Source organism: Calonectris borealis, chromosome 14, assembly GCF_964195595.1.
Source record: "Calonectris borealis chromosome 14, bCalBor7.hap1.2, whole genome shotgun sequence".
Lineage (NCBI taxonomy): Eukaryota > Metazoa > Chordata > Aves > Procellariiformes > Procellariidae > Calonectris > Calonectris borealis.
The window spans coordinates 5349917-5375597 of NC_134325.1; the positions used below are offsets into that span (position 1 = coordinate 5349917).

The window sequence follows — 25681 nt, forward strand, 5'->3', positions numbered from 1 at the left end:
TTTAGAATTCAGTAGGGTTTATTCTACAAATCTTAGATCAATGCCAATGATACAAGTTTTATGAATTCTCATTAAAAATACAAGTCAGTATAAAGATTCCAATAGTAATATAATGCATGATGATTCAGTTTCAAAACTTAAGGAATGAATCTGGGTTTTGGACCATGCTACAGGAAAGGGGAACACAATGTAGAAGAAAGAATATTTAGTTTACCTCCCTTACTTTAGGAGGGGCCTGTGCCTTATTGCCACAATACCTGAAAAAGCAATATGAAGTGCATAGCAGCCTTGCCTGTACAGTCTCTCGGCAAAACTGTTGAATTTAGTATCATAGTCCTCTCCCCCTCCAGTTCTGTTAATTAAGGTACATTTTGATAGCCTGACATTGCTATAATAATTTAAAGCTATTGCAACACCATCCCCCGGAATGATTATAAACAACAGTCCTTTGAACTGTAAAATCTTCTTGTGATGCACTGAAACTTTTCCACCGTGCTAACCATTTTGCGTGGTGTTTCCAGGAACACTAAATACTGATTGAAATCAAAGGTGAATTAGTTCCATATTCAAAACTCTTCTGTCTATGATTTTTTTAACTGAAGTCTCAGTGCAGTCTAATACTCAAATGCGTTGTTGATAGCTTCAGGCACAGTTAGAATATAAATCAGACCTATTTTCTTGAACCTAGCCCTCTGATACGATGAAAGGTGTTACAGCTTTCACTAAACAGTTGAAATTTGGCCACAGAATTCCTAGAGCAAATGCTTTGGAGTGGGGGAGAACAAATCTACCCTTTCTTTCTGGGAGCTGCCTGCACTTACTAAAAGGATTAGGCTTAATAAAGCCATGCCCTAAGCCTAAATTTTAGAGAAACAGTTTATTTATGACAAGAGGTAACTCTTGACAAGATGTGCACCTCATCCCCCAAATGCTGTACGTACATCTGTTTATTCCTAGTGACATTTTCACCCTGTCAAAAATAATGGGCGTCTCTCTTGTTGAGCCCAGTCGTTTCTTGTAGCAGAACCACATGAACATCACAGAGCAGGTATCATGCATCTTTCTGCAAAAGCAGACAGGGAAACTAGGCTTAACAATATGCATACATTTCCAAACAGCATTTTGGTGCAGACAGTGACATTTAACTGAAACTCAGCTTTTACCAAAATATTAGCATAATACAAAAAAATCCAAAAACACTGGGTAGAAAGAAGCTGCTGACTTCCACGCGTCAGTTAAAGAAAAAACCCCTCTTGCATAAATGGAGCAGCAGCACAGAACAAGCACAGACTTGGCTATACAAATACATCTTTTCTTCTGTAGGAATTTGCAAGAATTCTCCACCCAACATCATACTATCACGTTTTAGCATCGTACCAATGGTGGCAAAATCTAGTACTAAGCCATCGTGCAGGCTAATGGGAATTTCTTCTGCCGTACTGAACACTGCTGTGCTTGCTTTGAATACGTATTGTCACTCTGATTTGTCTTTGTAGTAAATGCATCTCATACTCTTAACAGTCACATTTAGTCAGAAGTATAAAAGTTCAGTAGCCCATACGGGGCTTTAGTACAGTCAAGATGGCAACAAAATACAAGGATGTCATTAAACTGCGTATCTTATAGAAACAGGTTTACTTTGCATTTAAGTCACATTTAATACAAGACAAGTTGGTCTGAAACTGTGAACTGATTCTATTTGGAACAAAGTATGGCACAGATTCCCAATATCTATGGACATTGTGTAAATAACACATTTTTCTCTTTGCAATGATTATCAATTCGCCAAAAATAGTGTAACAGTCAAAAGGGAAGAGTGAAGGAAAACAGATTTAGGAGAAGAAATAAAAAATGTCTAACAATTGAAAATAAATGACTTCTTTTGTAAGAAACTTTATTTAACTTCATTTTTAAAAATGCATTCTCTCCTCAGAACAAATGCCACCTTAAAAAAAGATTGCAGTAGCACACACTTGTACTCAAAGGAAAACATGCAAAACTGATGGCTGAAAAAATTCTGCATAAAAATCCAAGACTTCAGGCAAAACTTTGCCCCCATGTGCCTTTAGGGACCCCAGACCATAAACAGCTTTCAGTGCAATGCCTCTTGCTTCCAATTGGTGGGGAAACATATGGCAGAAGCTTGTCTTCCGACAGCTACACTCTCCCAGATGTTTGAAGCAAAAACAGTCTCAGCTATATTTCAAAATATCATTGTTAAACTGTTGCAGAAAGTACAAACAGAATTCAATAAAATGTCAGAATCCAGTGAAGAAGAACTTTTGAGTTCTACCCTGTGCCATACACTTCTTAAAAAAAATTAGACAGAAAAACAGATTTTATTAATACACCCTCTTTAAATTTTTTATTTCTGAAAGCAGCTCTTTATGCAAATCAAAAGCAGTTCCTGAGTAACTGCAGTAAACAGTGTCTTTTAAATATTTTTGCGCCTCAGCTCTTCTGTTTTGGTTCTTCCTTGTTTTTCTCCCTAGTTTTCAAGTTTAATCTCAGTTCTTTTTCAAAAATGTGCAAGTTCAGTTAGCATTGTTTCCAGAAGTCCACAGCTTGCAGGTCTTCCTGCAACAACTATAAGATCTGCACATATGCTAGGTTGTACTCCTATACCTATTGCAGATTTTGCTCTCAAACCTGTACAGCATGCATTTTCACGTCTTCTTCAGCATACGCCGGGACTGCCATGTATGGAACTTATTGTAGGCCGTCTGCAGCATCTCTTCTATATGACTTATCAACTGAAACATTAAGAGGAGAAAAAAATGTCCCAGCTACTGGAAAACAGATCCCTTCCCCTCCCTTTGATCAGATACTCAGTTGGAGTCTTCCTTTTATTCCCTAAGAGTAATCTCACTAAAATCAAAGAGGTATGCCAGATAAAGAGAGAAAGGGCCTTGAGGCTCTATTGTGAAGTGTCTGCAGAGGGAGCAGTTCAGAGAGCTCCTAAGCTGAGAAGGTGACAGGGAAGTGACACCTGATTGTGCCGTCTGATCCGGTATTTAGTCTGTGACCACTTCAAGTCTGACATGGTGGGAGACAGTTTTGAAGTTGCTAAAGTTCTACTTCACGGTGGAAGTGAAAAATGAAACATGACTTCTCATTTTTGTTGTCTCACTTGGGTAATTTCAAATTATAGTTCTTGACAGTTTCTGGTATTGTTCAGCCAGTTATACAGGGAGAGACAGGGAGAGCAGACATGCTTAACTGTCTACCCAATTTCCCTCTGCCCATTTCCTAGTTAGCAAAAAACTTAAAATGCCCTAGGATAAGAAGTAACAAAGCCACCATCCTCTGATAATTACGATTCAAATTATTAATATTTGAATATATTAATTATTTAAATAATAAGTATTTTCTCCTTACATTTGTGCTTAAATACTGTCTCCGAATCTTTTCTTGGAATGGGCAGAGCTTTGTAACCTGAAATCTCTCCAAGTTGCTCCTCATTTTCACAACCTGAGAGAGAGAGAAAAACCAGTATTATAATAATTTGCACAGAAGTTTCATTTCCTTTAACAAGTTGTTCTCTAACAAAACACATTGTAACTAATTCTGGGGGCTACTTTAAGTATGTATCATTTGAAGAAGAAATGTTACTAAAATATCAGTCTCGAACAATTCTTGAGCACAAATTTATTTTTGAGGCAAGTGCAGTATGACTGAAAGTGCACTATGCCACTGTGATCATTTTTACTTTGTCAGTAAATACTATAGATAAGATATTCACAAAAACATCTTTTTTTGCTTCAAGCAAAGACTGTACCATGGATTTTCAGGCCATGTTTTGCAGCAGAAAATCCAACATATCTGAATGCAAATTTTTATCTTTGTGATCCATGTGAGGTCAAAAGAAAGAATAGCAACAGGAAATGGTTACAATCGTATACCTGGTCGTAGACAGACATCTCTTCTTGAAGGCAACTTTGTTCTAAAAAGCAGTGTATGTTTTGAAGCTATGACTGAGTGATTTTGCAATGCATAGAAGAGTACGGAAAAATTTCTTGCAACTGTCACTGCAGAGGTTATGTCTAAGAGCTGGGGGTGGGGGGCTTTAATTTGTGTGTTTTAAACTGGCAATAAGAAATCTGCAGCTGGAATATAGCTGACCACTCTGTTTGAAACTAGCCTACAGCAAGTGCTCCCTGAAGGGCGCTAACAGGCATGAGGGGACAAGGATGATTTTAACCAATAGCACCAGCAGAATTGCTTAAAAAAATAATGTTTTACATTGTTTTGTGACCTTCAGTTCTAGGGATGAGTAAGTGCTGCACTGATTTAAAGCATGTGTATTAGTCTATACTTCAAGTTAATGATAGTTATCCTAAACCATGATCTGGCTACATCATAACCAGGGCCACGCTAGGAAGCTCCGCCTTACCTTTTCTTCTAGGAATGGCGTGTTAACAGGAAAGCAGGACCAGAAGTGTCGTAGCAGTTCCCCTACTGCCACATACAAGTGTTTTAGTTCAGACTGAACATCATTTGGCACCATCTCTGCAACAGGAAAAAGATCTTGTCACATCACTCAAAACTGTCATATGAAAAATGAAAATGTAAGGCTCATGAAGGAGTTCAGCAATATACGTTTCTACTAGAATCACAGCAAGGTTGGCTGGGAGGGAACGCTGAGGTGCCTCATACTCGAAGTAGGACTATCAGCAGTATCAGATCAGGTCAGCCGCTATTTATGGCTCTATACTTGGAAGCTTATTATATAGGGAGTATATCAGAAGTATATTATATAGGGAGATCTATGCCAGGCAAAGAATGGACACCAAACTTAATCCAGGATTAGAAGCAGCATGTGTCTACAGTGTGGCAGTACTGCTCCTGGGAGCAGCAGCTTGTTCTCTTCACAGCACAGCGCTAAATACTGTGTGGTGGATACTGCAAGCTTTTCCCTCTCTCTTACATTGACAACGAGAATACGGTCACAGCATGTGGAAGATGAAAAATCCAGGTAGGAACAAAGAACTGTATCCCAGATACTCTTAAAGAAGAAAGGGCGACAGGGTTCAAGAACAGGGAAAGAACCACAATCATAAAAACCAAAGACAAGAAGCACAAGCAGTCACTGAGCACAGTGAACTGAACAGCGAATAGCGAACTCTAGGATGAGGTTGTTTAAAAAAAAAAAAAAGTGGTGGTCAGGCTCAAAGAAGTGGAGTGTAGCACCCAGTATGTCAACTGGCATGAGTAAGAAAGCCTCACTACTGCTTGCTGACCCTTTTCCTTTCAGTATCATAAAGAACTCGTACTGCTTTTTCAGCTGTCTGAATTAGTTTCTGCTGCTTTTCAGACAAAGTAACACAAGTTAAACTGGAAAACTTAGAAACCCTGCCTTGTGAGAATAGGGATTCATCTGCTGTGGGACTAAAGAGAAAGGAACTCAAACTGACAGGAATGTGACAACAGGGAAAGGGGTGGTTGAATGGAGATGTGAGAAGGAGGGGTTGTCTGTTTTGCCCTCAGTCTACAAGAAAGTTGTCCTTTTCCACAGCAAGCTGTGGGTCTTAAATGCAGGCTGCAAAAAAACTCGTTCCAGACAATTATCTAAGCCTCGCCTCCTTAGAGCTTTCCCAGAGTATGCCTTTATTTTCTAAAATCCAGGGGGGAAAAAAAAAAAAACAGAAATGCTGAACAAGCAAAACCCGTTATCTGTAAGAGCACTTAGTATCAAGTGCATCCTTCATCACTTGCTCTGTAAAATTTTCTCTCATTCACTTGTCTCAGCACTGGTGTAGCCAGTACCACCCTCACGGTGTGGCTGGGTGGTTGTTTTTGTTTTCTTGCTGTAACCCAGTATCACTCCAGCTACATGTTTCCATAATTTCCTTTATCACTGTAACATATTCTAAGAGGGAGACGAAACAGCAAGCCAGGTACTGCTGTATAACACAGTAAGATACGATTAAAGTATTATACACCCTAAATCCTTACGGTTTATGGCTTGCTGTGTTCCACCCTGCATAAGTGCTCCTCCAGGTGACAGGACTGCAATAGTGCTAGTAGCATCACCGCTTGAAAGAACCTGAAGGGAGAGAGGGAACAAATATTTCAGATCACTTTTTCCAAAAAAAAATCTTTTAAAAATAAGTTGTATTTGAAGTCCAATGGCAAAGATACAGTTGAGCAGATACAATGGAAGTTCTGATGAAGAGTCTGCTCTTTTCCAGAATCAGACACAGTGCCTTTAACTGCTGTAGGTCATGTTTTCAGCGAAAGCTCTCCAATTAATTACGGACAAACAAACCTTTTCTTTACCTAATACATGAACTGGCTGTGCAGCTACTTTGAGATGAGACAGAGAATTACTATACAGAAATGTGACACATTCATAATTGTGGCTGCTTTACTTGGGGCCAAATCTAGGTTATCTAACAGAGGAAGTTGGGATACTGGCTGGGGAGATCAGCTACATGGCTATGCTGCCCTCCAGTTGCCAGGACAGAGCTTCTGTGCAGCCCACAGCGAGATCTGCATCCTACCTAAGCGCATTTAAGAGCGAAAGACCCATTCAGTTACAAACCTGCTTACTATGACCTCCTAAGACCATTACATCCTAAATTTCAGGGGGTGGGATCAATAATATTGGCCTGTGCCTCATGTTGCGTGACTGTCCTGCTTAACTACTTTATACCTTTACCATTTCCTCAGAAGAACATGGTAACAGTAGAATGTAACTCTGAATATCAGCAATGACAGTTTCAAATTGTTTAGGTTTTAAACACAATAGCTCAAAAGGTATTGCCTAAAGTTGTAAAATAAATTGAATTACGTAAAAGTATTGGAGATAATTAAGTTTACCCTGAAAAATTAAAATTCCAGTAAACATGAGACACAAAATTATATAGAAAGCAAGATGCTAACATCAAGGAGGGAATTTTTTTGGGTATTCTTCATACCTGAGTTAGTTTGGGTACATATGCTTCCATTTCTTGCCTAATACTATGAAAAGAATTAATTATATCCTGACTGGTTGCATATTGCTGTGATTGAATTGGAGTTGGACCATGATAATACCTGTGAGATGAGAAAAGTGTATTAGTAGGAGTGTTGGTAAAACAGAGGCCAAACGCAGTGGACAGTTCTTCAAACGTTTCCAATTTTAGATGCTTTGTAACTGTTGATGCTACTACCTAAATCTTATTTATTGACTAAAATACATTGCCACATGGAATACATTGGGTTTGGGGTGGTATGGCAGCAAAATAAGAGAAGAGCTTCTATTGTTGAATCTGCGAGCATCATTTTGCTAGTGAAAAGCTATCTGTGCTACCCAGTTCTCGGAATATCATTAGAATGGAGGAAGACACACAACCTTCGATTGAAATAAGCTAAATGAAGTTAGGTGCACATTTGGAACTGTTCTCTTTCCTGTGGTATCACTTATTTTCTGGAGTTGCATCTATGGTTCTCAAACTCAAAAGTCTAGAAAACAAGAGGACTATTACTAGGAAAATACCAGACCAGTGAGCAGTCCAAACTATCCTGATTGCACTTTTTTTGCCTGGGAGTGGATTTTCCTTGGAATCATATCTATTTTCACATATAACACATTTTTCCACTGTAAGCTGCCACAAAGTGCTGAACCTTAAATACAGGTCTGTTAGACTTTCACAGAAATGTCAGGTAGGTTTACAGAGACTTAACTTGCTGAAAAGCAAGATGAAATCAAAATACAAATTTAAATAGGAATTACTTGGAAGTTGGGAGTTCATATTAGGTTTCTAAACTTAGCCTAAACACACCTGAATGTGGCACAGTAGAGACTAAATCAGCTGATTCTGTGCAGGCTGTGATGAGAGACCTGCTAGATTGAATACCCTGAAATATTAAAAAAAAAAAAAGCATATTTTGTTAACTTACCTATCAGACTTCTTTAAGTTTAGTGCAATAGTTTTAATGCTATTATTCTTTGCTAAATCTTCATATTCAATGGACTCCTGCAGTTTCACCTAAAATAAGCCAAATAATTATACACATTACTAATGAAGACACAATTTGATGCATCTAGTGCTTTTTTCCAGTTCACTGAGTTTGAGCGGAAGGATTACTAAAACCTTAAAGAAAATGGAAGTGTGGAATGGTTCATCTCTACCCTCCAGAGGGAGCAGTGCCCAACATTGTTTACAATGTGCAATTTGGAATTCTTGGCACGACCGCTTTTTCTGCAGATTCTGGCCAAAACTTGCAGTCCCTGCCACTTCCAAAAAGTGCCCTGCTATACATAGATCGTTCTTTGTGCTCTCTATTTATGTCCATCTATCTCCAGATTAGCAGGAATAGTAATGATTTAATGGCTGGCATACAAGAGCGTAAGACTAAAACCATAAGAGTTACCCAAGCAATTTGGTGACAGTAGAGCTAGAGCATTAGCGGTGAGAGTAACAGCACAGTGATTATCAGATTTGTACAATGAGAAAACTACTTTTGAAGTCTGCTCTTATGCTACACTCTCACTCACTCCTCTTTTCATCACATTTATTCTAGTCCTGGTATATCGTTTACTCCCCAGCAAAAATTGCAGCTTTCAGGAAAGTCAAAGCTGTTTACTACCTCAACATTTTACAACACATGTATTCTACAACCTTCTCTCACAATATATGCAGGTTTTGAGTCCCCTTGGCATTTTCTATTTAGGCTGTGAACACTAGCAAGAGTATTCAATTCAGTTTTGTAGCAATTACAGTACTCTCTTCTACTCTGTGAGCTGCTATGGTTAGTCTAAAAGAGGTTCTTGTCCTGTATTTCAGTGCAGCAGTGTCCTGTATTTCAGTGCAGTGCTTTCAGTTTAACCTCCCTTCGGCTTCTGACCTTAAGATGAAGGCTGCCATGTGCCAGTTTAATCATCCCCTCTACAAACAATACACTTGATAGGTTAATATTGGTGCTTGAACACCAATATCCCTTTCAGATGGATGTTCTCTAGAAGTTTTCAGGCATTTGGAAAAAAAAAAAAAAGGGGGGGGGGGAGAGCAAAAATAGAATTGCACTGAATGGAAAGAACCAGATTTCTGGGTCCAGTCAGAAGCATGTTGGAATTTTTTTACTTTCATTGGGCAGTACCGAAGAGATAAATTACACTTTAAGGTGTAATTTTTTTGTGTTTACTAACAGAGGTACAAAGCTTCTTACAGGCTTTCAGGGTCTTATTCTATATACTTCTAAGCAAAGCTAAATACGTATCACTTTAGATGCATCATAAACAAGTAAGGAACCTTCAGCAATCTTTTGAGAGACAGAGCTTCCAGTTCCATTCAATTGGAATTGCATCAGCTAACTTTATACCTTTTTCATTGGTGGTTGAAAGAAATCTGAATCCCTGGAGTTTCCATCCGTACTGCTGGTCTCACTGTAATGGTCATTTTGTGCTTCTCTTAAAATAGAGAAACAGCATTAAGTAGAATTCACCTCACAGGAAACTTAAGATACAAGCTAGAGACAAAGTAAATACATCTGTTTCAAAAATTTTATATGCATGTTCACATACTGTATATCAACTTTTTTCCCCTTATGTCTTCATTTCTAGAAGTTGATCTAGATAGAAGGAACCAACTCCTCAAATATAACACTGTTTGTCAAGGGGGAAATTCAACAGCAGGGGAGGGTGCTTCTCCCTCTCTTCAGAAATAGTAGCATGCCCACAATGCAAGTGGACACCACAAAATCACACCTGAATTAGAAACGCTCTGCATACACACTTACACCAACCAGGTATTAGCAGAGCTAAGGGAGACCTGAGACACTGCTGTTTCAGAATGAGAGCTATTGTTTTGTCTTTTTCTGAACTGAGAAACAGAAACACACATTACTCAGAGGAGATTGTTTAAGGTCCACTGTTCAATTTGTGCAAGGCAGAAGAACACGAGGGAGCACAGCTACACAGAAGAAAGTATTTAATTAAGCTATCTCACAGGTAAGGTCTGTAGGATCTGGGTAGGGTGGTTGTCTATAAGCCAGTTGTAAAGCAGACTTCACATCAAACCCATTTCATGCCTCTTTCAAAAGTTTCATTTGTCAAGTTTACTACGTAACCTGCTGATACATTTTCTTTTGGTCAGGGGCAGGGTACTGCACTGGAGGAATCTTTCATCTGATCCACCCATGCCGCACTGTTCTTTGGCTTCCTCATTTACTTCTGTCCACGCACCGCACTACAGGAAGCCCCAGCAGACCTGCTCCTGGAGGGCAGGCAATAGGAACGCCCTGCACCAGACCTCACCTCCACACAGCAAACAGAACACCGCTTCTGCAGCCCGCACCAGGGCTAGAGAACTAAAGCAGAAACATCCTTTCCTTTTTAATCTGCTTTGTATGATGATAAGTCAGCTAAAAATAGCTTTTGTCACCTCAGACAGCTCTGAAGAACTTCTATAAAGTAAAGTGAAACCTAAAAGTATTTTCATTTCTAAAGCAAAATACTTCATTCATAAAAATTAAAAGAAAAGCTTGGTTAAGTAATTGAAGGTGTATTTTCATTTTGGAAATTCCTTAAAATTTGTTACAAAAAAAGCTTTTACACAACATATTGAAACTTACTGTTTCCTGAGGCCAGCTGCAAGGACCATGGCACTATGATGATTAAAGCGTTTTATAATGGCAGCATTGCTACTTTCTCTAGCGGATTTTGAGGCATTTGATGTAGAGGCCACAGAAGCAACACCATAGCCCTGCAAAGAAAACAACATTAGCTATCTCCTGCCCCAAAACCAGAAGGACGAGTCTTTGTTTTCCATTGAGTTAGGAAGGCTGCATGCCACCTCCTCTGAACGTTACTGGGTGATACTGCATCATCATCTGAAGCAGTATTTTCCTACCTCCCCCCCACCATCACTTTTTGTACTTTGAAAAGTGTCCATAGACTCTTTTATTCTGCTAACACTTGGCAGTTTAGAGGTGTCTGAGAGAAGAAAAAAATTCTTAAACGGATAGTTTTGTAAGACCATGATCTGTTTTAAGTAAAACCAGAGCTAGCTTAAAAAAAATTTAAGGATCACCTGTACAAAACAGACAGGCATTGATGGCAAGTAAGAGCTAGCAACTGTTTTACTGACCTCTTTTTAACATCTTATGGGACACCAGCAGCCCACAGGCTAAATGACACCTGTCAGGAGGATGCGATACCACTAGGAATTCAAAAAAACCTTAATGTTGGCAGCGTCCCCCAGGTACCAGGTGGCTGAAGGCAACTCACTTTACCCCATGCTCAGTTTCATGCTTGCAGTTAACCAGCCTCAAAAGCAAACTAGGGCAGGTTGCACAGCACTTCAAACATACCTATCCTAAACTCCTAGTCCAGTTTCAGACTAGTAGCTTTGTACAACCCTTACAAAAAAAAAAAAACACAAACCAAAACCCCCCCAAAACAACAAAAAACCCACAACGTAGAAATGCAGTATCATTATTAATTACAACTCAAAAGTTTAAGTTAAATCAACTGCAGAAAAGTGCTTCTTTAAGTTATTTCACATTATGGTACACCATTTATAACAATTGTTTTAATTTGTACTTGGAGGCAGGTAATAGTTCAAGTTAGTCATATTCTTAGTAAAACACAGTATTTAAAGCTAAACAAAGAAAACTGTATAAAATTAAAACTAAGCTGAGTCAAATAACAATGTTCAAAGTAAGAACAAATGCAGTTTTCTTCTTTTGTGCTACTCTTCTGTACATTGTCACAGCTTCTAAAAGGTAGGAAGAAACCAGAGAGTCCACTTCAGGCGAAACCAGACACTTCCATCCAAGTGAAACAATAATTCTTTAAAAAAGGGAAGTCCTGCTTTTATACCCAGCACGCTAAGGCAGACATACAGGTCCACGAGCACAGTCTCCATTCTTTACACACACACACAACTGTATAAACGTTGACTACCCAACCATTGCAGCAGCCTGTTTTAGAATTAGAATTTGTAGTTATTTTAACAGAAGGACCCACTTTCTCCTTAAATGAAACTGGGGGGGGCGGGGCTTGACAACTACTTACTTCATCTAATGTTTTATCTTCCAAAGCTGTTAAATCTATCAGAGGGTTTTTTACTCCTTGAGACACCATTGTTTTTAACCCTGTTTGAAACAAAGAAAAAAAAAAACATGAAAAACTGTATCTAAGCAAATAAACATAATTGTGGGATTATTAGATTATATTTAACCTTTAAGAGGAGAAGACAAAGGTTCTGCAGATGCCCAAGTATCACTGTGACTAAATCTTTTAACGTTTTTCAAAGTTCCATTTAAAATAAGCAATAAACTTGGAAAGCTATTGTAAAAGATCATCCTACTAATTAGCGCAGTTTTTATCAACTTCTACACATCACTGAATACTATCTGGTAAAAAAAAATAGAAGATGCAGTTATATTAGTTGTATTAATGGGAACTGGGAAGCCTTAATTGTGTGTTTCTTCTAATTTTGGCACTGTTTTGCTGCCCTGTCTTGGGTAGAATGGTAATTTATATCTAGTGATAGCTTTTACTTGTGAAGGGTTGTGGGTTCCTAATAGAATGCTTTCGTTAGTCAGAATACGTATTAAGGAATGGTGTTAAGTGATCTCAACTCTCCACATTTCTGTATCATCACAAACGTACCTCAAATAAAAACTTAAGTCAGATAATATTTTAAGATTTCACATTAAAAAGGTTGACAGAGAACAGGGATAGCAACTCCTCTGGAAAATCTTAAACAGGATCCATATTTGTCTATTACTAGAAACTGATCTATAACAAAAGCTATACCTGTTATAAATTGTGCACGTACCACAAAACAAAGCCTTATGTAAAATTATTCAACAGTAACTGATGGCAGAGCATAATCAATCTAGCGTGATAGCATATTGTGGAATTTATCACAGATTTACTGTTGCATGAGTTGTAATAAAGAGTATTTCTAGTGCTACTACTTTCCAAAGGCTAATTTGTTTCAAGAAATGCACTCGCTATCAAACATGCTAGGAATAGCAAAGCGATAGCTAACTGTCAATGACAATCTGTAGCTTTCACTTTACAGTTCGACAAACAAGATGCCCAGTAAACAGACAGAAGAAAACTTTTGACTTCAGCTTTGCTAGGTTTACTAGATATACCTCTTGAGCGTTGTGCTCTATGATACAGCTAAGACTGTAGCAGCCTACTGCAGAAACAAACTCAAAAAGCTTACCTTTTTCATCCAGTTTGGCACATTCCGCAAAGAGGTCTTTTGAGCCTGTATTGAGCCTGTCCCGATGGAAATAATGAGACTGAAAAAATCGTGTCCAGAATTCCCTCTCGGTCATGTTATGTGGAACATTTTCTGCATATTTCATTTTTACTGTGAACAAAAAACATAATGATTACAAACTGTTCCACAAATCTTAATATGGTATTTTATGTTAAATTTCCTTGCTTGCTTCCCTGCTTTCTGCCTTCATTCATGCCGATTAAATGTAAGGGAATGCAGTAGTTAAGCGTGAGCAAACAGGTACTCTTTTATGCCCTGCAATGCTAGCTAATGCTCTGAAAAGAAATGCACTTAACAGTGGTCTGAATACTCTAATTTGAATTGCACACCCACAAGAAGTCTGATTTGCCAGAGTTCTAGTTATTCTCAGAATGGATCTAGTCTTTTTAACCTGGGGCCAAAGTGTCAGTGTTCAATACAGTGCAGGGGAATGATGGAAATCAGATTCTTTTCTCCCAAAGGTGATTTCATGAAAAATAACAATTAATTGAATTGCTGAATAGGACAGTATCATGGGAACCACATATCTACTCACCATTTTTTTAAAAAACAAAAGGTCACCGCAACAAGTTAAAATGCTTTCATTTAACGACGTCAAGTTTTCATTTCAAAAGCATGTTTTAACACATGCTTGTTCCCATCCCTCAAACGAGGCAGGGAAAATTGTCCAGAAGACTGCAGATATGGTCCTTTATACTTCCAGGCTCAGACTAACATTCTAGTTTTCCCACAGTAAGATATTAAAAAACAAATCTTAAATGCATGTATTTGTTACATAAAGCACTATTCTTACCTGCAGGATACGTTCGAAATATGGATTCGATGATATCTGAAGTCAAATTGTACCTCAGACCATTGCAGCCATCTGTTTGAGGCCGTACATCAGCCTAAGAAAAAGCATACAGGGAGGAAAAACAGTCATGTCTGAATGCCTTCTGTAAGTGGAGAAGGAAAAAAACTGGCATCTTGCAATCAAATTCTGCTGCAGATAAAATAATCTTCTTCCTCCAATAATCCATAGTATATTTGACCATAAATAGGTATTTTTAGAATGAGAAATGAAAGAGCATGCATTAATTACTTTATTATACTTGCCACGTAGGGGATGATTCAACGAGTAGACTGTAAGCTTTAGAAGATGAAAAGCCAAGACCACTCCATCAGTCAAAAGAAGGTACGCTTAGCTTAATATATCCTTGTTTCAAAGTAAAAATAGGCATGTTTACTGTTTGTGCCTAATCTTTTGTTGTTCATTCAACAATTTAGCTAGTGAATAATCAGTAATGATAATGAAGTGACAGAAAAGGATTTATGGCTCTTACACCTTATTTCCTTATACACTAAAAGCATCTCAGTATAATTGATAAATAACATTGAATTTAAAAATTGAGGGTAAGCCTTAGTCAGAACTTGCAAGTTAGATTTCAGTGATCTCTTTAGGAAGCTCTGGAGTAAGCAAGCGCTCAGTCCAATTCTCAGTAACAGGAAAAAGTACATGATTCCATATGCTGCCTTCTTTTCTTCCTTTTCCTGTACACCTAAATTCTAGTTTTTGTACCACCTTCTTCCTAGAGAAACACTCATTCTGAGCTGAGCCAGATAATTATTTTAACTTGAACTAGGACACACAAATATCTGAAGTTTTCTTCTTCACAAATGCGGAATACACAAACACAACCAGTTATTTTAAGAAAGCTTCAGTTTTGAAGGTTTGGGTTTTTTTTTTTTTAATGTTAAGGTGTAAGAATAACGGGAGACAGGAAATCAGCGCAATCAAGTTCATTCGGTAACTGATTCAGGTATTTCTAGGGGGAAAAAACAAGTGTTTGTACAGCAGCAAAGTCCTAAAACAACTCCCACCTCCTCTTTCCCTCCCAAACCCTTGATGTGTGCACAGTCATTACAAAGGTGGAAATGGGGTTCCAGCTAAAGAGTCATAATCTGTATGAGTTTTGTTGCAGAAGTAGAAACATGTCTCTGTGGGGGGAATCTGAAGATTGTACCTAGATTACTTTTAGACTACATTGAGATTACTGAAGCATGATTTCTACAAATGGGTAACATAACTGAAAGTTGGGGAAAGAGAGAGATAAAATGAGCTTTCAGATATACAAGTTGTTCTTCAAGTAGCTGAAAGTACTGGTTTGAAAAAATTGGGGAGGGAATAAAACCTTTTGTGTGGAAAGTCTTTGCAGTTTCATTTATGTCGATGCTGCAACAGATACTCTTTTTAACTTATTGAGTTAATATACTGTAATCTAGTGACTGTAAGTTCACCATTATTCCTGTTTTACGGAAGGCAGAGCAGCAGTATAAACAACATCTGCCTATTGTCAATTTAAAGTTCAAATTGAGCATCTTAAATTTTGAGGTTGCAGATTTGCATAAAACCTTTACTTTTTTTTTTTCCTCCTTTACACTTGTGATAGTCTAACTAACACGCGGAGAGATGTTAAGTTGAGGAACCAGAAAAGAACAACATTAAAATATATGGGAATAAAGTACATGAGCAGAACTCTCACTTCCCCCCATTTATTTGCTCTAAAATCCTTTAAGTTAGAGGTTCAACATACCAGAAATGCTGCAGAGATGCCCACATCCTGCTTAGTAGGTGCTGCAGAATTATCCCCTGCATTCAGGCTTAAACGGTTGGCCCAGAATTCTTCAGCACTGATTACTTGGCTCACAACAAGGTCTTTATAGAGCTGAAACAAAACAGGATCTTCTTGCAGCATTCTGGTAAAAGAATGTATTGAATAGAATTGAAACACTGCAGAACAAATCACTAGGATTTCCATAACTAACATGAGTTCACAAAAGGAACAGAAACCAACTTTTCTTTCAAAATGCTGTGCATTTCTTAACAAGATTGTGTAAACAACCAACCTCAATAACTATATTTGTCTCAAAACACTCAAGAAAGGACTAAAAAAATGTTTAAGGAATAGCATTAAATGCTAGAAAACAGTAATGCCTGAGAAAAAGTTAATGTGGGAGTAACGTCTTGTCCTAAAATATTCTGCGGTGCTCTTGTGTCTTTGCACATCCAGGACAGGAGTCTCCTGAACTGTAAAAGCGCAGTGAATTTTCTTGAACTTCCATAACAAAGGTCTCGGGGAGGGGAGGAGGAGATTTCAGCACTATCCAATTCTTGTTTAAGATCTTAAAATTCAGTCGCTACAGGTCTCTATTCTAATGCAAGAGTACAGATTACAAAATATGCGTGGGATAAGATACCTTAAAACATACATTAGCCCAAGTTGTTGGTTCATTTATGTTTCCATTGGTGACGGTAAGATCTTCACCACTTAACTATCAAATGCAGCACAAGTGCATTCAGTGTCACTACTTCCACCAGGGAATAATGTTTACAAAAGTTATCACCCAAATATCAAGTATCACCCTTACTATCCAAAATGCAAAGAACATATGCACATGAAACTTCAGTTAATTCATGTTTAAGCAGCTTTTCATACAGCTGTGTACCTGACTTGAAACCCACTAGGCTATTTTCAGGGAAACGTGCATGCGTGTTTCGGCCAATAACCTCAACAATCTTTACCATGTGCCTCAGGGTCTTGATCATTTGCAAACAAAAAAACCCCCCAGGAATCTTATGAATACATAGTACGTGGTCGAGGGAAGAACATGGATAAACTGCAATCTGGACTGAATGAAAATCTAAGTCATCTAAGGATGAAGTAGGATGACGTGGAAGTGAAAACTTTGTGGCAGGACGTCCCTATTATGTTTTAACCACCAAGGTTTTTCCAGTTTTTCTTGTTGGTACAACTATGGATCAATGGCAATTCTTACACATTAGTGCAGCAGGAAGCAATCTGTTATTCTGATTACTTCATTAAAACTTGGAATTTTGGTACATACCTGATGCCCACATACCAATAAATGGATGAAGTGCCGCAGGGAGTCTGGATGTAATACCTTTCCAGAACAGGTTGAAGGTTGAGGGTTTTTGCCTCATCTGTTGCAAATTAAGCTAATGAAGCCCCATCACTAGACTTGGACTTCTAATCATCAAAAGAACAGACTACGACTGACGTGCAGAGATTGTGGCTTTTCTGTACCTAGAAAAGCTCTGAATGCCGCATGGCATAATACTGCAAAACTCCATTTAAGGATACAAAGAATCAGAGCTAAGACTGCCCATGTACTCAGTATGAATACTGTTAGAAATAAGGCACACAGCGTAAAGAAACTAGTATGGTAGTAGTGCCAAAGCAGTCTGACTGCTGTAGACCCTAGTGGTCGCTGCAGTACTGGAACCAGTTAATCCTGGATGTGTCAGGGCTCCAGCACAAGGGCTCTTGCCCTTCTACTGGGAAATTCCCTTGTAAAGATCCAATCTGCCCAATGAGGCAATGCTCCCATGTTTTGAAAAAATCTAGCTTTAACTTACCTAAGTTCAAAGCTAGAACAGTCTCTGGAAACAGAAACTAGGAGATACAGGATTCACAGCAGATGCTAGAATGAAGTGAAACTCATCTGGGGAGATGCAGAGAAGGGTGCTCTATGGCCACAAGGTCTGGTTTGAGACAAACATTTTAAAGGAATGGAAGCGTATCTTAAAAGCCCTATCGGGAAAAGGACTTAGGTCCTGAATGTCTTCTCAAAATATTTTTTAGAATAAACATCCTGTATGCCAAATAACAAACTACTGCATCTCAAGTGAGATGCATGAAAACACCGAGCAATTTAGTAGAGTACATAAAACACCAGGAAAGAAGATTTGAGGGGGAAGAAGTTATACGGGGGGCGGGGGGAGGAAATCACAAATCAAGGAAGGTGAGAACTTCTGGAAAAGAAAAAAAAGGATCTTTCAAGCAGCTTTTCTAACTGATAAATATATACTTAAGAAGACTAAAGAGACAGACTGCCAGTTGGGTGCTTTCATCTCATAGCCGTGGATAACAAAGGCTGGATGGCAGCCGGGCCGGCTGCCTTTACACCTCAAGAACCTGTCACTGAGAACACAAGTATCGTCTCAACATGTTACAGTTATGTAAGTCTCGAGGAACTGCCTCTAAATTGAAAGCGGAGAGATTTTTACTAGGGAAATAAATGCCGTATCACTAACGATGTTGCAATAACTACTATTAGCAGAAATACACTATAGTTAGGTAACAATTAAAAAAAAAAAACCCAAACCCCAAAAACTTTAAGGCTCCTTTCCCTTTACCTGTTCTTCTCCTCAAGTTCTTTATTAGCTTTCCTTTTGAACTTGGGCAACAGTTGTTGAAGAAGATCCTTTACCGCATCTCGCTCCTTCACTGCTGTGCTTTCATTGGAGAAGTGAAAGTTGGTTGTGTCCCCTGCATGCAATACTAGCTGAAGCTGAATTTTAGCTTTACCTTCTGGACTGATTTTCTGGCCTAGATTACACAGAGAGTATTAATTAGCAACAGACAGTAAGCTTATACAAGAAACTCTCTTCCCTAGAGTATTTGCTTATAAGCAGTTACCCTCATCATCCAATTAAATACCATTATTCTGTGTGTGAATTCCAGCCATGAAAGTGGAACAGACAGTCTTCCCCTTAAATTAGTCTGAACCCTGCACCTTGTTCTCTCTAAAACACAAGACACAGACACCAGTAGCCTATTGCTCAGTATCCTTCAGCTACTGCTCAGGAGCCCTCATTCATCTTTGCATTCCCCACATCCTCCATTAGAAAACTGCTGCAAATTAGATTGTCATCACCTGGACACTTTAACCTGGTATCAATGCAGGCTGCTGCTGAGAGGTGACAGACCCATTCCCCCTTCCCGCTTCTTCCTGCTGCCTTTCTTGCACTAGTGTTAGCGTTTGTGCAGCACGCCGAACCAAGGAACTGATCCACTGAACAGTAACCCCCTTTTGTTTTTCCAGCTGGACCAGTTCCCACAGAAGAAAAGTGGTAAGAAAGCAGATGCAGGGTGGGGTAACTGCATGTTTGTTGACAGCAAAGGTATGCTGGTTTCAAGTGGTGCGGTAAGCGCGTTTAGCTGTTAGTACTCCCAAAGTCGATCACCAATGCCTCCAAGGTGCCATTACACCCTCGTGACTCATAAGAAAAACCTAACTCCTGCTTCCTTTCTCGTAACCAGAGGGAGCAGAGGGTAGAACAACTACGTTTATGGACTGTTGTGCTGTATTGACTTCAGCGTAGCACTGCAAGTGGCACTAACCTAACTTTGAATCTTACCCCTTTCTCCAGGGCAAGTGGGAGACAGGAACCAGGTGTCGCCACTAAATCGTCATCTCTGTTACAAATTTACAAATACCTCCCCCTTTTTTATTTTAGATGACAAAAAAGAGCATCTTTCATCTAAGTTAAAAAGACTTCAATGCTTATACATGTAAATATTTAACATATAAGCTGCTTAAGTGTAAGTAAATAACTAAATAAAACCTTCACAAAGTTGATTATTATAGGTTAAGAGAGCTTTTAAACCCCTTATCACATTTGTATTTAAGAAAACAGCATATTCGTTCTGATTCATCACATACACTTTTGATCATGCTGCAGTACTTGTATGTGACTTTAAACAGCAATAATCACTAAACCTTTACCAAGTGACACGTACAACTTTCTTTTTATTCCTTCTTTGGCATTACAGCACATGGAATATCAGCACTAATTGCAGCCAGAAAGGCAGCATGCTGCAGACATTTACTGTTCAGTTTTGACTTGCAAGTACTCTGCTATTGCAACAGCAAACACTTATTCGGAAGGTTACCAGTTAGGCCAAACTACATAAGCTGGCACTTCTGAAGCTATGGTCTGTTGGATGAAAATAAAACAGCGAGGTTCATTTTACATGAAAATTGAAACAGCTTTAGATGCACATTTTAACAGATGACATGCCAGATAGTTTCTGTGCTAGACCCTGAAAATCCTATACTCTTCCCCAACCCTCCTCCCACCCTTCCCTCCACAAGCATATGGCATAGATCATTTTTCTGTTCAATTTATTGCAGAAGTTTATCAAAAGTTAATGGTAAATGCAGACTTAAACATCTGAAGACTACAGAAGTTCTGCAGTAGCATCCTTAATAAGCTGGTGATACTTCACCACGGTCCTGATCTCTGCTGCTACGTAGAATAACCTAGTCAAAGCTCCAGACCCTTGCAACCTTCCTAACTTACCTACTAGTGTTTTATGGCAAATAAGCTTGGGGTTGTATTTAAATGTTTATGGAAATACTGCTTACTGGAATAGGAAAAGTGTTCACTTACATTTTATGTCTGCATACATATGGCTGACTGTGAATCGGTCTTTGCCTTCAGGTGCCCATGCTATCCTTTCAGCCATAAGGTAGAGAGCTCCATCCTGCTTCTTCTGACGTACCTTCTTTACAATCAGTAACACTTCTTCAGATGACGTTGCCATTGTGGCTATAAGGAGCTATTAAAAACATACAGTTGAGCTGATTAGTATAATTATTTTTGCTGTAACTCTTTCACTACTACTATCTATATCAAAATACTACAACCCACATTTACTTGTTAACCATTTTTGAAACATTCCAGATAAACATGCTCCCCCCGTCAGTGCAATCAGCAAATTTATTTAAACAAAATACTGCCAGCTAACTAAATAATTCATCTAATTATATTGCTGATACTGCTTTTGCTCCAATAAAAGACCCACAAATCTTACATTTAAACTGATAACCAAATTTTCCTGGTTTAATGTTTCTTTACTGGTTTTTCAAGTTCAGAAGAATACTGAAGCTAAGCAATGACATAAATTCCAAATCTCCTCTGGCATTTGGCAGCAACTCCCTTCTTCAGTGTGAATGGCAGATGTTAAGTAATTTCAGAAAAGGGAAGGATACAAGGTATGTGAAAAATCATGGATTTTCAGTTCTCTGTGCTAAAGATAAGGTAGCCCAGTTACACTCCTGTTCTTATTGTGGTGATGTTTGCCCAAGGCTCGAACAATGTCTTGTACACTTGATTCCAGCTGGCCAGTTTCCTACCCCTCTCCCCCAAAGTCCGAGGGACTAACATTATACCTACTTCAACAGAATGGTAATTTTGTCACCAGCCTCCCATCAACAAGCCTTCTGATACTTGCTGCGTTCTCCTCCCCAGCAGTCACTATCATTCCTCCCTATAAGTTCACTCTACAGCCTTAAATTTCTCAAGAGATTAAGGACACCGCAAGTACGACTACATTCTATTAACACACTGTCGAACACCTACCAAAAATTACATCTTTGGTATGTTTGCTGTAAATGTTTAGTCTGTCCAATTGCTATATTTTGTACATCATAAACTTTGTTATTGATATGTAAAATAGTATTTTCAAATGCTGATATGCATGTTTCATATGCTTTAGAATACCCGTAATATTTGCTGGGGCCCGCATCAAACTTCAAACAGCAACCTGCATCATCTATCGCACTACTAGTAGGTATCACAAAATGATAATTCTAAGCATTTAAATTCACATAGGTTTTTTTTCTTTAAAAAAACAGCAGCAAGATAGGATATCTTACTCTGACAGTCTGGACAGTAGCGTAGCAAAAGTCTTTTCAGCAAAAGTCTTACGAGCCCATCTCCAAAATGAGTTAAGTAAAATACTAAATGGAAAGACTTAATGGCAAAAGGGCTCTGCACTTAAGCTTCGCTCTTTCATCATTTCAGTCATCCAAAGCTTTGCCAAAGACTTCAGTGATGCTAAGCTGAACGTGGGGTTTCACATCAGCACCACCGCAGCAGTCACTAGAACACACTGTGCCACATTCAGAGCAGCCCTGCTAATACTTCTCTCTCAAAGAAAACTGCATGGCATGATTTCAGGACCGTTTCCTAGCATAATCCATTACAGTCTCCCCAGCAGCATTATTCTCTTCCAGTGCTATTCACACTACCATTTTATGTAGTTTCCTGTTGCAGGTCTATTCTCTCATCAGCACCTTATCCTTACAGGAAAAAGGCAGCTGGGCACGGACTGTAATACACTAGAAACCTCAACGTATGCAAGACTGAGGATTTTGACTTTTTTGTCCCTTTGTTACTTTATAGTCCTTTAAGGTCATTATTATCCAATGCAATAGAGACAAAGCCACAGAATGCAAAGGAATTAAACCTGTACTGAACAGAAAGAAAAAGGAAAGCATTTCTATAGTCAGGCTCATTCTGACGCACGTTGCTTTGCTTTTCTACCATGCTATTTCACCCACCTACAACCAGTCTTTCAACTACGGAAGAAAACGATCAGCAGCTAGCAACTTCTCCTTTACAACCGCGGTGCTTCTAGCACAGTACCCTGCAGTGTACAATCTGTGAACGCACAATTATCCCACAAGTGGCTCATTCTACCTTCTGGGCAGGCGAACACACTAGCTCACTGCTGTTCTTATTTATGTCATTGCTGTGCTTCATTTTTCATGCAGTAATTTACGGTGGCAGTAGGATGATACAACTCACAAGAACAGTAAGCATTACCCAAAATGGAGAAAATCCCGAGCTGGCTTTTGAACAGTACATCAGAAAGAATAAAAAAATATTAATAATCAGGATTTAGGAAAGTTACCCTCTTTCACTAATGAAAACAAGATGGCTTCTTGTTACAAGAAGTACAGGAAAAATTTAAAATAGAAATCTCTCCTAGCTGCTAGGAAAGCATGAGGATGGTCTCCTACCGACTGCAGAGGGGAAGGCTACGTCCTCGCTAAGCACAAACAGTACACCAGTCATTTTCTTTTCTTTTTGGACACTTAAATCTTACTATGCAGAAGGGCGAGAGCCATCAATGATCTATTCACGCCTGCTCAAATCTCACAACCTCTATATTTAACAACTGAAGTTTCCAGGAATCAGTACTGTGGATGATGACACTGCTGCTCAAAGGGGCAGGAACTGCAACATGCATACAGAGAAATTTTGTTATTTTACAGCTTTAAGTGATAATTTTAATCTGCTGCTAAACGAAGCAGCACTAGAGTTCTTCAGCTGCAAATTTTGGAAGACAAACCTTTCTCTGGTTGAAGTATCTTCCAGAATAGGAAGGTCAGACACAGTTTATTTTAAATTCCCAGCAACAGAGCTTTTGAAGTGATGGTTAATAGTTCTGAAAAGCACTTAGATCAATCAGCAGCCCTAACCCATGGGGTATGACTTGTCATCAAACCTTTCTTGAGGATGTTAATGTCAGCTGCAGTTCACAACTGGCAAGGTCTATCAGGAAGCTTCAGTGTTGGCATAACACAAAAAAAAAGCTCCTGTTTGCTTATCCACCTATAACCCCTCCCCTCCTAGCTCTGTGGGAGTGAACGCAGCTTCTAGAAATACTGTCAAAATTCCAACAGCTATCCTTCCTCTAACGCAGCAACTCTTCCTAACCACTTTTAAAACCAGGTACCTCTCTTGTCTGTTCCTTACAACACCTGTTCTGAACGCTCTCCATTACCAGCATTTCACTCCAGTCTCTTCCCATGTGGTTTCGTCGAGTGCTGAGCAGAAATAAAGGAAACCTTTACACGTTTTAATAATTCTGACTTGGTCAGGGTAGGCATGGGCTGCCAGGCAAGCTCTGACAGATTTCATGCAGGCCTTGCTGCTAGGTTTCCACTCCCCACAGGGAACAGCAGAATGTCTACGCCAATGGCCCAGACTGGACCACAGCGGCACGGGTACGCAGCCGGACCATGACAGTTTGGCCGCGCAGCCCAGGGACCTCTGGGTGGGGCCGGGAGCTGGCAGAGCAGCACCCTGAGGGGCCGCAGCGGACCTGTCAGAGGAACACAGCTCAGCAGAACAGGGAGGTGTGAGAAGCGCCGTTTGTCTTGGACGCCGGCGAGCGCGGCAGCCAGCTGAAGGAAGCCACAGCTTGCGCCCCGGAGCCCGCCTGAAGGGTCAATCCGTCCTTCCTCCGCCATTCGCATCACCTACGCTTCGTGCAGCGCTTCTGCCTGCGGCGGAACGGGCCCGAGGGCACCCCGTACGGCCCGGGCAGGGCACTGGCGGGGGGTCTGTCCGAGTCCTGGCGACCCCGGCAGAAGGCGGCCGCGGCCCGGGGCGGCGGTCCGAGGGCACCTCTTTGTCCATCGCCCGCACCCGCCACCAAGCGCTGGGGCGAAGCCCCGTGCCCGCCAGCCGCGATCCCGCCGGCGCAGCGCTGCCATCTTCCCACCGCCCCCCTCCCCGGCGGGCGCAGACCGGCGGCTGCCGCCGCGCCTCTCGGCCCCTTCCCTCACGGCACCCCCGGCCCCGCCAGGCCGCCACCGTTAAACGGCCGCCGGCGCCGCGGCTGGGAGCGGGCAGGGAGGGAGCGCGGGAGGCCGAAGGCCGCCGCGGCACCGCCGAGCCGGCGCCCGGCCGGGTCCGCCGCAGCGCTCCCCGGCAGGCGCTGCCCCGCCGCGCCCGAGAGGGAACCCCCGGGGCCGGGGCAGCGCGGCCCCTCACACAGACACGCACGCAGAGCGCCCGGCGCCGCCGCCTCCCTGTCCTCCGCGCCGGCGGGCTCCTTACCGTGCGGGCGGTGGCGGGGTCCTGCTCCGGGCCGGCGCGCTGGCGGCTGCCGGCGGGCCGCGCGGGAGGGGCCCGGGGCGGGAGCGGGCGCTACGGGGGTCGGGCCGCCGCCGCCGGGGCCATGGGGCGGGCAGGGGGCGGGCACGTGACCGGAACAAGCCGCGGGGCGCTGGGAGGGCGGGGAGGGAAGGGGGAAGGAGTCCGCCCCACGTGACAGAGGAACAGGCCGCCACGGCGCGTCCCCTGCGGTCACGTGGAGCGGGCCGGCTTCCCCCGCCCCCTCCCTGCTCACGTGACGGCCCCTCCCCCGTCGCCATGACAGTAGCGGGCGGAGGGGGGAGTGACGGGGCCGTAAACAGCGCCGCCGCCCCCCCCCCCCCGCCGCGCCCGGCCCTCCCCGTCCCCCGCCGTCACCCGACCCCGCGGGACGCGGGCCCCGCTCGTCCCCCGCCATCGGCCCCGGCGGCCCGGCTGCTCCGCTCCCAGGTCGGCAGCGCGGCCGCCACCGCGCTGCGGGGGAGGGGCCTCCCCTCGGCAACGGCCCGCGGCGGGAGGGGGCGCCGGCGTCAGCGTCACGTGGCCAGGGCAGGCGGGCGCGCGTGACGCAGTTTCCTCCCGCGCGGGCGCGCCCGGCGTGACGCAGCACGGAGCGGCCGCACGCCCCCGCCCCGCCCCTCCCGCGGGTCACGTGCCGCGCTGTTTGGGGGCGGTGCTGCGGAGCGGCGGCGGTTGGCGTGAGGGAGCGAGCGGGGCCGCGGGTGAGGGCCGCGGGAGGGGGGCCCGGGCCGGGCGGCAGCGGCGGTGCTTCTTGGCTGTACGTTGCCCCGAGACGGGGCGTCATCGTCGTCCGCGCCGGCCGGCGGCTGTGCCGCGGCCCCCTGGCGGGGCGTGGGTTATTGCTGCCGGGGAGTTCGGTGCCTGCCGGCGATGGGTGCCTGTGGGCGGGGAGGCCGGCTCGGCCCCGGGCAGT

At 41.8% G+C, this 25681-nt stretch overlaps 2 protein-coding genes and 1 long non-coding RNA gene across 6 annotated transcripts in view; 2 read left to right on the forward strand and 1 right to left on the reverse strand.

The window, feature by feature from the left end:
* The window catches only part of TSG101 (tumor susceptibility 101), a 65784-nt gene extending 54407 nt beyond the window's left edge, over positions 1–11377 (forward strand). For all 3 annotated transcript variants that reach the window (XR_012675724.1, XR_012675725.1, XR_012675726.1), the window contains one exon: positions 10080–11377. The gene's annotated coding sequence lies outside the window, so the exon portion shown is untranslated. The remainder of the gene's footprint in view (positions 1–10079) is intronic.
* GTF2H1 (general transcription factor IIH subunit 1) lies at positions 1–23924 on the reverse strand. 2 transcript variants are annotated; one of them, XM_075163052.1, is made up of 15 exons: positions 23603–23921; positions 20467–20635; positions 18427–18619; positions 15803–15965; positions 14023–14116; positions 13170–13319; positions 12002–12081; positions 10558–10688; positions 9307–9394; positions 7885–7973; positions 6921–7038; positions 5956–6046; positions 4394–4509; positions 3379–3471; positions 1–2753 (listed from the first exon to the last, which is right to left on the reverse strand). In XM_075163052.1, the coding sequence occupies exons 1-15, from the start codon at positions 23675–23677 to the stop codon at positions 2667–2669; spliced, it is 1737 nt and encodes a 578-aa protein (XP_075019153.1). In that variant the 5' UTR covers positions 23678–23921; the 3' UTR covers positions 1–2666. The 2 variants fall into 2 exon arrangements, with proteins under 2 accessions (XP_075019153.1, XP_075019154.1); XM_075163053.1 differs by lacking the exons at positions 1–2753; positions 3379–3471; positions 4394–4509 and adding an exon at positions 5145–5869 and having other exon boundaries at positions 23603–23924.
* LOC142088109 (uncharacterized) lies at positions 14104–20472 on the forward strand. Its single transcript, XR_012675728.1, has 3 exons — positions 14104–14166; positions 14332–14403; positions 19116–20472. It is a non-coding gene; the product is annotated as an uncharacterized LOC142088109 (long non-coding RNA).
* Positions 23925–25681: the final 1757 nt, after the last annotated feature.